The sequence below is a fragment of the Rhinopithecus bieti genome, unplaced genomic scaffold (genome assembly GCF_001698545.2).
Source record: "Rhinopithecus bieti isolate Rb0 unplaced genomic scaffold, ASM169854v2 scaffold_7985, whole genome shotgun sequence".
NCBI classification, from domain to species: Eukaryota; Metazoa; Chordata; class Mammalia; order Primates; family Cercopithecidae; genus Rhinopithecus; species Rhinopithecus bieti.
In genome coordinates this window covers 1948836-1964873 of record NW_016805762.1, presented here as the reverse complement: position 1 = coordinate 1964873, position 16038 = coordinate 1948836, and the positions used below count along the sequence as shown (strand labels likewise).

At 37.6% G+C, this 16038-nt stretch overlaps 1 protein-coding gene across 3 annotated transcripts in view; it reads left to right on the top strand.

The window, feature by feature from the left end:
* DLGAP5 (DLG associated protein 5) overlaps positions 1-16038 on the top strand; it is a 41240-nt gene that overhangs the window by 15417 nt on the left and 9785 nt on the right. For all 3 annotated transcript variants that reach the window (XM_017873677.1, XM_017873679.1, XM_017873678.1), the window contains 6 exons: positions 416-543; positions 982-1108; positions 4511-4596; positions 4843-5003; positions 10959-11063; positions 15252-15471. In XM_017873677.1, the coding sequence (XP_017729166.1) occupies positions 416-543; positions 982-1108; positions 4511-4596; positions 4843-5003; positions 10959-11063; positions 15252-15471 (827 nt within the window). The remainder of the gene's footprint in view (positions 1-415; positions 544-981; positions 1109-4510; positions 4597-4842; positions 5004-10958; positions 11064-15251; positions 15472-16038) is intronic.

The window sequence follows — 16038 nt, the reverse complement described above, 5'->3', positions numbered from 1 at the left end:
GATACGACTTTTCCTCATTTTCTTCTGGCTTAGTATTTAGAAAACTGCCTCTGAAGACAAAATGATTAATTTGCAAAACAATGGAAAAATCAGTTGGAACCTTTAAAAGAAAAGGCAAGATCATTTTGCAAAGACTGGCTGGCAGCAAATATACTAAAAACTGCTTAGCATCATCTAAGACTATTAAGTGTTTATGTTCCGTTAAGAAATCTTCAAAATCTTTGAATCTCATTACAATTAATTACTAAAGATGGACATTCACACTATAGGTGTTTACATTTTCTCCCCTCCGGAATACACATTTTTAAAAATAGAAACATTTCTATTTTAGCCTAGATCTGACACAATTTTGAAACCCTTTATATTAGATATATGGAGTTCATGTTTCATGAAGTATATTTTGCTATTGTTTTAGTGATGAGTCTCAAGAAGCAACAAAAGAAATTTTGGCACAAAAATGTAAAACTTACTCTACCAAGACAATACAGCAAGATTCAAATAAATTGCAATGTCCTTTGGGTCCTCTAACAATTTGGCATGAAGGTATAGTATTTAATTAATTTATTCATTTTTTAGAATAATGTTATTTATCAATAATACAAAAAATATTTTGCTTTCAGGTATAGTAATTAAATTTTTACTTTTCTGGATTATTACTTGTCAGATTTGTTTGGAGCTCTTTTTCACCATATCATTTGGGGATATGAACTCAGGGTCAGAAAAGACAGGAAAGCATGGGTAAAGATACCTGAAGAGATCATTGGAATGAAGAATACAGACAGAAGAGGGGAAATACATGTAAATTTAAATAAAAAAATATTGAGAGCTACTTTAGAGGAAATGTGAATTAAGTGATTGAGGCAGAAATAAAATTTTAAACATTGAAAAGAATTGAAGGATATTTAAAATGTCTTTTTAGGGGCTGTCATTTTAGGAATTGTTGCTTTGAAATTTACATGTAAGATTTTCTTTAATTTATAGAACATGTTTTAAACAAAAATGAAGCTACTACTAAAAATTCAAATGGCCTTCCGATCAAAGAAGTCCCACCACTTGAAAGAAATGAAGGTCAAATAACTCAGCCCCACCATGATGTGCTATATTTCAGGTATGTCTGTGTGTTTCTAGTGTAAGAATGTTGTATTAATATCTAGACATTTAAAACCAAAACTAAAAATTTTTAACCTTAATATAGTACGGGGAAACTGATATTAGGTGATTTTCACGTTTAAATTTTAGTTATTTCTTTTGTACGTTCATGTGGTTCCTAATTCAAAGGGTAGGAAAAGGTACAAGTGAGAAGTCTCCTCAGCACTGTGACCCAACCGCATAGTCTGAACATTTCATGAAGGCAAGTGTTACTCATTTGTTGTGAATACTTCCATGGATAGTTAATGCTTATGTAGACAAATATAGGCATACACATTTTTTTCTTTTTTAAAAAGTACAATAGGCTGGGCGCGGTGGCTCACACCTGTAATCCCAGCACTTTGGGAGGCCGAGGCGGGAGGATCAAAGGTCAAGAGATCGAGACCATCCTGACCAACATGGTGAAACCCCGTCTCTACTAAAACTATAATGGCACACACCTGTAGTTGCAGCTACTGGGGAGGCTGAGGCAGGAGAATGGCGTGAACCTGGGAGGTGGAGGTTGCAGTGAGGCGAGATAGCACATTGCACTCCAGCCTGGCAACAGAGTGAGACTCCATCTCAAAAAAAAAAATTGTTGAGATGGAGTCTCACTCTGTTGCCAGGCTGGAGTGCAATATCATACAATATATACACTATTCTGTTTGCAAATCAAAATAGATGAGAAGTATCTCGCTGTAGTTTTACTATTCATTTGTTCTATTATGAATTTTTTTTTGAGTGACTTCATTTCTTTTTTTGTTTTGAAATGGTCACACTCTGTTGCCCAGGCTGGAGTACAGTGACGTGATCTCAGCTCACTGCAGCTTCTCTGTCCTGAGCTCAAGCCATCCTCCTACCAGTGGGTGGCTAATTTTGGTGGTTTTTTGTGTTTTTTTTTTTGTTTTTTGTTTTTGTAGGACAGGGTCTTACGATACTGCCCAAGCTGGTCTCAAACTCGCAGGCTCAAGTGATCCTTTTGCCTCGGCCTCCCATACTGTTAGGATTACAGGCATGAGCCACTATGTCTGGCTTAATTTCTTTTTCAGAGCACTAGGTCTTAGAATTATAAGGGATTTTAGAGGTAGCTAATCCATTGTCGTTCCACTGAGTTATTGAAATATTTAGCAGTCTACCTAACTAGACAATGTGAGGGCTAAATCATTTTTGCTATGTCTTTTTTTTTTTTTTTTTTGAGACGGAGTCTCACTCTGTCGCCCAGGCTGGAGTGCAATGGCTTGATCTTGGCTGTGTGCAACCTCTGCCTCCTGGGTTCAAGCAGTTCTCCTGCCTCAGCCTCCTGAGTAGCCGGGATTACAGGCGCGTGTCACCACACCTGGCTGATGTTTGTATTTTTAGTAGAGACAGGGTTTCACCATGTTGGTCAGGCTGGTCTCGAATTCCTGACCTCGTGATCCACCTGCCTCAGCCTCCCAAAGTGCTGGGATTACAGGCAAGAGCCACCATGCCCGACCCTCTGCTTCCTCATTAATCGTCATGTTGTGTCATTGAATATAAACAACTCAAATTTTTTGTTTTTGTTTTTTTTTGAGACAGGGTCTCACTTTCACCAAATCTGGAGTGCAGTGTCTCGATCTTGGCTCACTGCAACCTTGACCTCCCGACCTCCCACCTCAGCTTCCTGAGGAGCTGGGACTATGTCTGTTTCTAGCGTAAGAATTTTGTATTAATATCTAGACATTTAAAACCCAAACTAAAATATTTATAACCTTGATATAGTGGAGAGAAACTGATGTTAGGTGATTTTCATTTATCTTTTAAACTTAAATTTTTTTTTTAATAACAGAAGGGTACCACCATGCCTGGCTAAATTTTTTTAAGTAGAGATTGGTTTTCACCATGTTTCCCAGGCTGATCTGGAACTCCTAGGCTCAAGTGATCTGCCTGCCTCTGCCTCTGCCTCACAAAGTGCTGGCTGGAATTACAGGCATGAGCCACTGAGCCTGGCCATAATTTTTTTTTTTTTTTTTTAAGAAACAAAACCTGCCAGGTACGGTGGCTCCCACCTATAATTCAGCACTTTGGGAGGCTGAGATGGGCAGATCACCTGAGGTCAGGAGTTCAAGACCAGTCTGGCCAACATGGTGAAACCCCATCTCTACTAAAAATACAAAAATTAGCTGGGAGTGGTGGTAGGTGCCTGAAACTCTGTACCTACTAAACAGTAACTCCCCATTCTTCAGCCATTCCCTCCCAGCCCCTGGTAAATACCATTCTACTTTCTGTCTCTATGATTTTGACTCAGCTAAGTATCTTATTTAAGTAGAATTATGTAGTATTTATCTTTTTGTTACTGGCTTACTTCATTTAGCATAATATCCTTGAGGTGCATTCATTGTAGCATGTGTCAGACTTTCCTTTTTAAGGCCGAATAATATTTCATTGTATGTATATAACACATTTTGCTTATCCATTTGTCTATCGATGGACACTTGGGTTGCTTCTATATTTTAACTGTTGTGAACAGCTATGAACATGGGTGTACAAATATCCCTTTGAGACCCTGCTCTAAATTCTTTTGGTGTATATCCAGAAGTAGAATTGCTGGGTCATATGGTAAGTCTATTTTTAATTTTTTGAGGAGCTGCCATACTGTTTTCTGTAGTGGCTTTGCCATTTAACATTCCCACCAACAGCTTACAAGGGTTCCAGTTTCCCTCTACATGCTTGGATACTTTTTACATAGACACAAATTAAACTTCTTTTAGGCCTGGGTTTCTCAACCTTGGCCCTATTGACATTTTAGATTGTATACTTGTTGTGGGTATATATCCTATACATCATAGGCTGTTTTGTAGCATCCCTGGCCAGTAGCACTTCTCCAGTCATGACAATAAAAAAATATTTCCAAACACCACCAAATGTTCCCTAGAGTGGGGCAAAATTGACCCAATTGAGAACCACTGCCTTTAAGCAAGCAAAGCCTAATAATTAGGATCTGTGAGGCCCTATCACTGTAATCCTGGAATTAACAGTTTTAGCTTTAATTTACTCTTGACAGTTGAGTTGGCTTTAGTTTCACAGACAATGCAGATAATCTAATGCACATTTAGAAATGTCTCACTTTGATCAGCCTCTGAAAAAGAACAGAACAAACTAGAAATGTTAGCTTAAAAAGTAGGTTCTTGGTATTTTCCATCCACATAAGTTTTAGGTGTAAAAGGATGTACATACACAAGGTATCAACTTGTATTTATGGATTTTAATATATCACAGTTTATAAATATTCAGTATCAACTATGGGAAAATATCATGGCTCCCTATTATAACTTCCTAATATTATGTATCATGATGTTATGCTAATACTTAGATAGTAGTGTAAAAACCACTTGTAGAACTGAAATGTATGTCATAATTTTAGAAATATCCTCCAATCAGAAACTGAGAAATTAACTTCACATTGCCATGAGTGGGACAGGAAGCTTGAATTGGACATTCCAGATGATGGTGAGGCAACATTTATATTTTTTGTGTTTGCTTTCTTTTACTATGGTTACGTTTATCTGAAACATAAAAATAGAGGATTGCCTAACTTTATAGTTTCATTATTATTCAAAATAGCAAGAATTTTTCTTTTTTAACCTGATGTCTACAATAAACAGGATGTTTGGAGTGAAGTCTTATCAGTGGGCTGACTTGCAATGAATGTTCTGTTTTGTCTTTTAATTTTAAAAAACCTCTTATTTCCTTCAGCTAAAGATCTTATTCGCACAGCAGTTGGTCAAACAAGACTCCTTATGAAGGAAAGGTTCAAACAGTTTGAAGGACTGGTTGGTGATTGTGAATATAAACGAGGTGTAAAGGAGACTACCTGTACAGATCTGGATGGGTTTTGGGATATGGTTAGTTTTCAGGTATGTGGTTCAATATTTTAAATATATTAACTTTGGACTTCTTTTTTTTTTTTTAAGTAGCAGGAGTGAAATGGGGTAATAGTAGCTACTTAGCTACCTGTAATATTAAATGAGATGTTATAAAGCACCTTTATAAACTGTAAAACATCTAAATTTTATGACTGATGTACTCTTCTCCCATATATTCTCAGGATACTTTCTATATAGGTTGAAAACTGAAATTATTTTCAACTCTTGAATAGTCTAATGATTCCACCTGTGAGAAATGAGTCCACTGGCCTTTGGTAGTTGAGTTCAGCTAGCAGTTACTGAGTTCCTGTTGTGTGCCCATATTGTATTAATCTGTTATTGTATTAGGAGTATTGTATTAGGAGTTGATAAGAGTTCATTCCCTGTCCCAGAGGAGTTTGTAATTTAATTAGTGACCAAGATACAAAATATAATTCTAATGTAGAAAGTGCTGTGATAAAAGAAATTACCAGGAAGATCCATAAAGGTATGGGGGAAGATGACTCTAGCTTTTTGAACTTATTTTAGAAATAAGTATATAAAATAGCATTTCAAGAACCAACAGTCAACAATAGACATCGAAACAAGCTTCAAAGCTAAAAGAAAAAGGCCAAAGCAAACATCTAGGAAGAGAGCTATTTGGATGGACTTTTAAATGCAAGTATTCATATTCTCAAAGAGACCAGACATTTCATCTGTCAAGTAAAAATACCTGTTAGAGAACAGAAATGTAAGATACAATAGGTAGAATATGAAGTCAAGGAAATCTCAGCCAGGCACAGTGGCTCAAGCCTGTAATCCTAGTACTTTGGGAGGCTGAGGTGGGAGGATCACTTGAGCCCAGGAGTTCACGACCAACCTGCGCAACATAATGAGAGCCCGTCTCTACAGAAAATAAATTTAGCCAGGTATGGTTGCACATGCCTGTAGTACAAGCTATAAGACAGAAGAGCTTAGATAAGCAAATTACATGGACCAGTCCAGGAAATATAGCCAAATTATAGGAATTCCAGAAAAAGAGAACAGAAAAAAAAAAAACTGGGGAGCAAGTGAACAATGAAGGAGCCCGTTGAGTGTTTAGCACTGAGAATCAGTAGACCCACAGCAACTTACATCATTAAATACCGTTATATAACTCTTGGGATAAAGAGGGTAGGCTAAAGCATCCAGGGAAATAAAACAAATTTTATACAAAGCATCAAGGGTTAGAGTAGCATTGATCTCTCAACACCAATATTATGAGCTAGAACAATACTCTGAAAATTCTGAGGGAAATTAACTTCCAGCCTGGAGTTCTGTACTGAACCAATCAAGTATGAGGGTGGAAAGGCACTTTTCAGACACACAAGATCTCAAAGTTCACCTCCTTCCATGTACCCTTTCTCAGGAAACTGAGAATGTCCCTCACAAAGATGAGGGAGTTACCCAAGAAAAGAGGAGAGTGGGCTCCATTCTCAGAAAGAGCAAGACCCTGTCTCAAAAAAAACAAATGAAAACCCTGAGCAAACAAAAGGCAAAACATTAAAGAAAACGTTGTGAGGAAAGAAACGGAATCTCAGCAACTGTATGGCCCAGACATGAATAGTGTTTATGTAGTCATAATTAAGCATTACTTTATAACCAGTTTTTATATATTTACCAGTTTTCATAATAGTTAGTTCACTAGCACCCTTCAATTCTGATTATTTGATTCTGTGGCGATTTTTGTATCATTATTAGTTGTGGATTTAAAAGTATGATGTGTTTTCATTGTTTATAGTTTTTTTTTTGTGAGATGGAGTCTTGCTTTGTCACGCGGGCTGGAGAGCAGTGGCGTGATCTTGGCTTACTGTCACCTCTGCCTCCCAGGTTCAAGCGATTCTCCTGCCTTAGCCTCCCGAGTAACTGGGATTACAGGTGTCCACCACCACGCCGGGCTAATTTTTGTATTTTTAGTAGAGATGGGGTTCACCGTGTTGGTCAGGCTTGTCTCAAACTCCTGACTTCAAGTGATCTGCCCGCCTCGGCCTTCAAAGTGCTGGGATTACAGGTGTGAGCCACCACGCCCGGCCTATAGTCATTATCTTGATCAATGCTCATTTCCCAGCTTTGGCTTAGTGGGAGCCACTTCAAGTTGGCCATTGGGGCACTTTTTTCTTTTTTTTTTTTTTTAACACAAAGGAACTATATTGAGGTATAATTTACATATAAAATTTATTCATTTGAAATGTACAGTTCAATCATTTTTAGTAAATTTACAGAGTTGTGCAACCATCACCACAATCCAAATGTAGAACTTTTTTTTTTTTTTCTGAGATGGAGTTTCACTCTTGTTGCCCAGACTGGAGCGCAATGGTGCGATCTCAGTTTACTGCAACCTCCGCCTCCCAGGTTCAAACGATTCTCCTGCCTCAGTCTCCCAAGTAGTTGGGATTACAGTAATGTGCCACTGCGCCTGGCTAATTTTGTATTTTTGGTAGAGACGGGGTTTCACCATGTTGGTCACGCTGGTCTTGAACTCCTGACCTCAAGTGATCCACCCGCCTTGGCCTCCCAAAGTGCTGGGATTACAGATGTGAGCCACCACACCCAGTCAGAACATTTTCATCAGTATAAAAAGATCCCTCCTGCCTGTTTGCAGTCAATCCCCATTTCTATTCCTAGACCCAGGCAACCACTAATCTACTTACTATCTCTGTAGATTTGCCTTTTTTGGGATATTTCATATAAATAGAATCATACATTATGTGGTCTTTTGCATCTGGCTTCTTTCACTTGTTTTTGAGTTTTATCCATATTGTAGCTTGCCCTGTGTTCTTCATGCCTTTTTATTGCTGAGTAATATTCCATTGTATGGATATGTCACTATTCACCAGTTGATGGACATTTAGATTGCTTCCACTTTTTGGTGATTATTAAGAATCTGAATATTTCCACACAAATCTTAGTGTGGACATATCTTTTTAAATTTCTCTTGGGCAGATACCTAGATATTGCTAGGTCATATTGTAAATTTATGTTTAACTTTTTAAGAAACTGCCCAAACTATTTTCCAAAGTGATTATACCATTTTCAGTCCCACCAACAATGTATGAGTGTTCTGTTTTTCTACATCCTCATTAATACTTGTTATTGTCAGTCTTTTTTATTATAGTAGTCCCCTCTTATCAGCAGTCTTGCTTTCTGTGGTTTTAGTTACCTGAGGTATAGTACAATAAGATATTTAGCAGGGAGGAGAGACCACATTCACATAACTTATTACAGAATATTATTATAATTGTTCTATTTTATTGTTGATTATCATTGCTAATCTCTATGCCTAATTTAGAAATGAACCTTTATCATAGGTATGTATGTATAGAAAAAAACATAGTATATATAGGGTTCAGTACTATCTGCATTTCAGGCATCCCTCAGAACAGATTCCTTGAAGATAAGGGGGCACTGTTACATAGCCATCCTAGTGGGTATGAGGTATCTCATTGTAGGGTTTTTTGTTTTTTGTTTGTTTGTTTGAGTCGGTCTCGCTCTGTCACCTAGGCAGGAGTGCATTGGCACAATCTCACCTCACTGCAACCTCCAATTCCTGGGCTCAAACAGCCCTCCTGCTTCAGCCTCCCAAGTAGCTGAGACTACAGGCATGTGCCACCATGATTGGCTAATTTTTGTATTTTTTTGTAGAGGTAGTGTCTCACCATGTTACCCAGGTGCCCAGGTCTTACTCCTGAGCTCAAGCAATCCACCCTCCTCCGCCTCCCAAAGTGCTCGGATTACAGGTGTCACCATGCCTGACCTCATTGTAGTTTTGATTTAAATTTCTCTAATGAGTAATGATATTAAGTATCTTTTCGTGAGCTTATTCACCATTCATGTATTTTCTACTGAAATGTCTGTGTAAATCTTTTGCACCCATCTTTAAATTTGATTGTCTTTATTATTGAGTTTTAAGTGTTCTTTATATATTCTGGATACAAGTCCCTTATGAGAAATATTATTTGCAAATATTCTTTGAGTTTATAGCTCGACTTTTAATCCTCTTAATGGTATCTTTTGAAGTGCCATTTTATTTTGTTAAAGTTAAATTTTTCAAATTTTTTCTTTTCTTTTTTTTTTTTTTTGAGATGGAGTCTTACTCTGTCACCCAGACTGGAGTGCAGTGGTGTGATCTCAGCTCACTGCAGCCTCTGCCTTCCAGGTTCAAGCAATTCTCATGCCTCAGCCTCCCAGGTAGCTGGGAAAACAGGCACATGCCACCATGCCCAGCTAATTTTTGTATTTTTTGTAGAGATGGGATTTCACCATGTTGGCCGAACTGGTCTTGAACTCTTGACCTTAACTGATCCACCCGCCTTGGCCTCCCAAAGTGCTGGGATTACAGGGGTGTGCCACTGCATCCGGCCAGATGTTTTTTTTTCTTTTATGTTGTGATTTTGACACCATGTCTAAGAACTCTTACCTAACCACAAGTCATAAAGATTTTCTCCTGTGTTTTCTTCTAACAGTCTTATGATTTTAGTACTTACAGTTCAGTCTATGATCCATTTGGTTAGTTTTTGTATATAGTATGAGATTGTGAGTCTAAATTCATCTTTTTGCTTGTGGATAACCAATTTTCGAAGCACTGCTTGTTGAAAAGACTGTCTTTTCCCCATTGAATTGTATTGGCATCTTTGTTGAAAATCAGTTGGTCATGAGTGTAAATCTGAGTCATTTTGACATTTACTTTTTTTTTTTTTTTCCTTTGAGATGGGGTCTCACTTGTTGCCCAGGCTAGTCTTGACCTTCTGGGTTCAAGCAATCCCCCTACCTCAGCCTCCCAAGTAGCTTGGATTATATGCATGTGCCACAGTGCCTACAGATATTTACATATTTTTAAGGGAGAGCAAAGCTGAGAGGATGTGTGTGTATAAGTGCATAACGTGGAAACTCAAAGCATGGTTACCAAACTGTTGACAGTAACTAACTCTTTGTAGGAGACTGGAAGTATCAGAAAGATGGAGATTATATTTCCATCCTATTAAATATACTTGTATCTTTTAAAATGAGATTATGTCAAGAAAATGAGAAATGGCACAGATTGGGAGAAAATATTTGCAAAAGATGTATCTGTTAAGACTATTATTCAAAAGATACAAAGAGCTCTTAAAACCCAGGAATAAGGAAATGAACAACTCAATTAAAAATGGGCAAAAGACCTGAACTGTTAACTCACCATAGAAGATATACAGATGGCAAATACGCATATGAAAAGATGCTCAACATCATATGTCATTAGGGAACTACAAATCAAAACAACAGATACTACCACATACCTACTAGGGAACAGTGAAAATTCAAAACACTGCCAACAGCAAATGCTGGGGAGGGTATAGAGCAATACAAACTTTCCATTCATTGCCTATGGGAATGCAAAATGTTATATCCACTTTAGAAGACAGTTTGGCAGTCACTTGCAAAACTAAACATACTCCTACCATACGATCCAGCAATTGCACTCCAAATGAGTTGAAAACTTATGTCCATATAAAAACCTGCACACGGATGTTTTTAGCAGTATAGCAGCTTTATTCATAATTGCCAAAACATGGAAGCAACCAAGATGTCCTTCAGTGGAGGAATGGATAAATAAAAAGAAATTGGATTGTGTTCACATTGTGTAATTTAAGAAACAAAAACATTTAGGATGTATTTTCTACCATTTTAGCATTTTAGTAAAAAATCTAGGAGAGTTATTCATATATGATATTCTTTATGTAGATTTTGGAGGTTTGTAAGACGAAAGATAATGAAAACTTTACCATAAAATTATTGATTTGAACACTAAATTGAGAATGACTCAGTCCAGTTTTAATAACTTATCATTTCTGAATCGCCATTTTTAATTATTTTTTAGTCTTCAACTCATTAGTTTATAACTTTAATATGGCTATCATTAATCTGTTAAATTTGTGCTTTATTTATTAACAGATAGAAGATGTAATCCACAAATTCAACAATCTGATCAAACTTGAGGAATCTGGGTGGCAAGTCAATAATAATATGAATAATAATATGAACAAAAATGTCTTTAGGGTAAGTTTGTGGGTTTTATATCCAAATTTTTTTTTCTAGTTAAGGAACTGTTCTACATACATCCAGATTTCTAATATAGATTCTTCTATTTGTTGTTTTTAAGTTTTAAAAACATTTAGCTTCAGATTTCTCATCATTTTACAAAGTTAAGTCTGTATATTGCTTACAGTGTATTGATTGCCTTTGAAGAAAGAGCAAGCAAATCGATCGACATAAAATTTAGGATAGTTATGTCTAGAGAGAAGGAGGGACTGTGATTGAATTGGGGTACCCGGAGGGCTTCTGAGTTACCACATAGTGGATATATGAGTGTTGGTTTTATTCGTTAAACTGTACTTACACATTTTGTTTTAATAGTAGTAGGTAATTTATATAATGCTTACTATGTGCCAAATATTATTCCAAGTACTTTATATATATTAACTTAATCCTTACAACAGTTATATGAAATGGAAGCTGTTATCCTTGTTGCTTTGTTAACATAGATTTTGTTCTTATTTGTTTCTAGTAATTATCTTTCTAGTAATGTTTTGAATTCAAAGTTTTGGTTTGGGTGGACACTTTTCAAACTAAGCATTCAGTTTTCTTTATGATATGAGAAAATGCCTATAGTTATAAACTCAGCTTGTCTAGATTGGTATTTTATTATACTATGTAATCCAAATAAAAACTCTTGAATCCTAACTTAGGAGTTTAACTTGTTAAAGTGTTTTTTTTTTTAAACTTTATTTTAAACTTTTTTTTTTTTTTTTTTTGAGACAGAGTTTCGCTCTTGTTGCACAGGCTGGAGTGCAGTGGCATGACCTTGGTTCACCACAACCTCTACCTCCTGAGTTCAAGTGATTCTCCTGCCTCAGCCTCCAAAGTGCTGGGATTACAGGCATGAGCCACTGTGCTCGGCCTTAAAAAATATTTTACTAGGCCAGGCGCAGTGGCTCACATCTGTAATCCCAGCACTTTGGGCAGCTGAGGCAGGCAGATCACCTGAGGTTTGGAGTTCAAGACCAGCCTGACCATCACGGAGAAACCCTGTCTCTACCAAAAATACAAAAATTAGCTGGGCGAGGTGGTGCATACCTATAATCCCAGCAACTCGGGAGGCTGAGGCAGGAGAATTGCTTGACCCTGGGAGGCGGAGGTTGTGGTGGGCTGAGATCACACCATTGCACTCCGGCCTGGGCAACGAGCAAAACTCCGTCTCAAAAAAAATTTTTTTTTTACTAATAAAGTCTCACAAGGACCCTGAGGACAGTAACTAAATTGATTGAATGGATTTCGAAACTATAAATAGTGAAGGATGCTACTTCATTATTAAAGCTACTGTGGGTATTTCTTTTTTTTTTTTTTTTTTTTTTTTTTTGAAACGGAGTCTCGCCCTGTCGCCCAGGCTGGAGTGCAGTGGCCGGATCTCAGCTCACTGCAAGCTCCGCCTCCCGGGTTCACGTTATTCTCCTGCCTCAGCCTCCGGAGTAGCTGGGACTACAGGCGCCCACCACCTCGCCCAGCTAGTTTTTTTTGTATTTTTTAGTAGAGACGGGGTTTCACCGTGTTAGCCAGGATGGTCTCGATCTCCTGACCTCGTGATCCACCCGTCTCGGCCTCCCAAAGTGCTGGGATTACAGGCTTGAGCCACCACGCCCGGCCAACTGTGGGTATTTCTTATTAAGGATTTAGTCCTGGAAATAATAATATCATCAGTGATGTAGATCATGGCTTGTGTCCTAGAGAGATTTGTAATTCTGCCTGTAATCACCAGGTGTCTCTCTCCTACTTTATTTTATAGGCTACTGTTAAGATAATCAAACAAAGTAAAGCTAATCTTTTATACTATACTTGGATACCACTCCCTACTACCTCTTATTTATTAATCCCTCATTCCATCAGTTAGTCTTGTTTTCCCTTCCCCCTTTTTTTCATCAGTTTTTAAATATGTTTAAGTGTCTTATCATTATTTACATTAAAACAAAGAAACCTGTGGTGTCTGCTTCTCCCTTTAATTGCTTGTACACCCCCATTTTTCTCTTTCTTCCCAGTCACTGACGAGCATCCTAAAATGTTGTCTATACTCAATTATTTTTGTTCCTTTATTTCTCCAACTCATTGCAATTCAGTTTTACCCCCTCTATAACTTTAGAGTAGTTATCTAAATTATTAATCCACTAGTTGCTTAAGTTATTAGGCACTTTTAAAATCTAACCTTTCTAGGCCAGGCGTGGTGGCTCAAGCCTGTGATCCCAGCACTTTGGGAGGCTGAGGGAGGCAGATCACCTGAGGTCAGTTCGAGATTAGCCTGGCCAACATGGTGAAACCCTGTCTCTACTAAAAATAAAAAATTAGCCAGGCATGGTGGCAGGCGCCAATAATCCCAGCTACTCAGGAGGCTGAGGTAGGAGAATCACTTGAACCCAGGAGGCAGAGGTTACGGTGAACCGAGATCATGCCACTGCACTTCAGCCTGGGTGACAGATCAAGACTCTGTCTCAAAAAATAAAATAAATAAATAAATAAATCTAACCTTTCTGCAGTATTAAATATGGTCTACTTTTTTGAGATAGTCTTGCTGTGTTGCCCAGGCTGGAGTACAGTAGTGCCATCTCGGCTTACTGCAACCTCTGCCTCCCAGGTTCAAGCTATTCTCATGTCTCAGCCTCCTAAGTAGCTGGGATTACAGGTGGGTGCCACCATGCCCAGCTAATTTTTTTTTCTTGTATTTTTATTTTTGTATTTTATTTTTTGAGACGGAGTCTAGCTCTGTGGCTCAGGCTGGAGTGCTGTGGCACAATCTTGGTTCACTGTAACCTTCGCCTCCCAGGTTCAAGCGATCTCCCATCTCAGCCTCCTGAGTAGCTGGGACTACAGGCATGTGCCACCATACCCAGCTAATTTTTTATATTTTTAGTGGAGCTGGTGTTTCTCTATGTTGGCCATGCTGGTCTGGAACTCCTGTCCTCAAGTGATCCACCCGCCTCAGCCTCCCAGAGTGCTGGGATTACAGGCATGAGTCACCGCACCTGACCTACTTCCTTGTTTTTGAAATTATATTTCCTTTCTACTTCTTTGTCTATTCTTCAGTCATGTTTGCATATTCATTTTCCATTTATCCCTTAAATGTTTTTGATACTTAGAAATCCTACCTCTACTCTCTTCTTTCCTTCCATAATTTTTCTGTGCAATCTTACCCAACCTGTGATGATTCCCAAGTCTGTATTGCAGACCACACTTACTAGGCTCTAATTCTATATATCATGACTCAATATACCTTAAAAATCAATATATCCCAAACTGACAGCATCTCCACACACACCAATGTTGCCCTGTCTCATAATACTGTTACCATCCCACCAGGTGTTCAAGATAGAAGTCTCAGTATCTCTTTTGGTCCTTTGCTTTCTTTATTTCACCATCTCCGCCCCACAGACATCCAATAGATGAGTAAGTCCTCTCAATTCTACCTTTCAAATATCTGTTGAATCTATCCACTTTTTTCATCTCTTACTCCTTAGTCTGAGTGATCTTTCTAAAACACCAACTTGATAATGTTAATCTTCTGCTTAAAAATCACTAATAACTCTCTATTTCTTTGTCCTTTGTGTAAATGTGATTTTCTTAAAACTTACATGCAGGTGATTTTATAATCTAGGTATTGTTTAACTCCACTTTGCTTTCTTTCATTTCTGGCTTTGGAAACATCTCTCTAGCCCTTGCCTCATCCCATCTTTTAGTTTGATGAAATGTGGTTTCAGCATACGTGCTACTTCCTACAACCTTTCCTGATGTCTGAAGATTGGTTTAGGTGTCATCCTTATTTATTTTCTTTTAATGTTTTACTTTTTTTCTTTCTTTACTTTTTTTTTTTTTCTTTTTTTTTTTGGAGGGGGGTGTCATGGTTATAATCTGAAGGATGCCCCTACATTTATTTCTAATGGGACATTTATCCTTCTTACTTTACTTCCCACATCTTCCACTAAGCTGCAAACTCCTTGAGGGCAGCCACTGTGTCCTTTACCTTTTCACCCTTTTAGCACATACTAGGAACTTGATAAATACATGCTGAATGTGAAATATTTTATGTATACTTTATTTTTAAAAATTAAAATTTTAAGTGATAATTTGTGTTTGTGTTTGTTGTGTGTTTTTCTTATAAGATGGTAATGGGCAGCTTTACTATATGTCAGTTTCTCTTTGCAGAAAAAAGTTGTCTCAGGTATAGCGAGTAAACCAAAACAGGATGATGCTGGAAGAATTGCAGCGAGAAATCGCCTAGCTGCCATAAAAAATGCAATGAGAGAGAGAATTAAGCAGGAAGAACATGCTGAAACAGCAGCCTCTGTGATACCAAAGGAAGTTGATAAAATAGTATTTGATGCTGGATTTTTCAGAGTTGAAAGTCCTATTAAATCATTCTCAGGTTAGTTGTTGTTTTTGTTTTTTGTTGTTGTTGTTGTTTTTTTCCTGAGACTACTTAAGAGAAATATTTGGGATAGATGGGGGCTTGTGTAAGGTGAGAAATAGTTTTATATTAAGAGACGTAAGTTTTCTGTGATTTTTAGAAAATAGACTATGCTCACTCACAAACACATGTAAATCACATTTTGATGGGTATGATCAGATTAGTTTAAGTGCGATATGTCTTCTAAGATTGCTTTTCTACTTTCTAAGTAATTTCACATCTGTAATGTAATTACCATGTAACCCTACAGTCTATGGGAAAGGTCACAGGATCCCAAGAGGTAAGAGAAATGACAGAAGCATGAAGAAGTAAAGTGATTTTCTTCAGGTCAGTTAGAAGTTTGGTTAGAGTTTAAAATGCAAAAGAAACTTGAGCATCCAGCTATCACACTTCTCTAGCTGTGCTTTAAAATGAAGCTTATGTGCTGTGTGTGTTGGTTCATGCCTATAATCCCAGTACTTTGAGAGACCAAGGCAGGAGGATCATTTGAAGCTAAGAGTTTGAGACCAGCCTGGGCAATTTAGT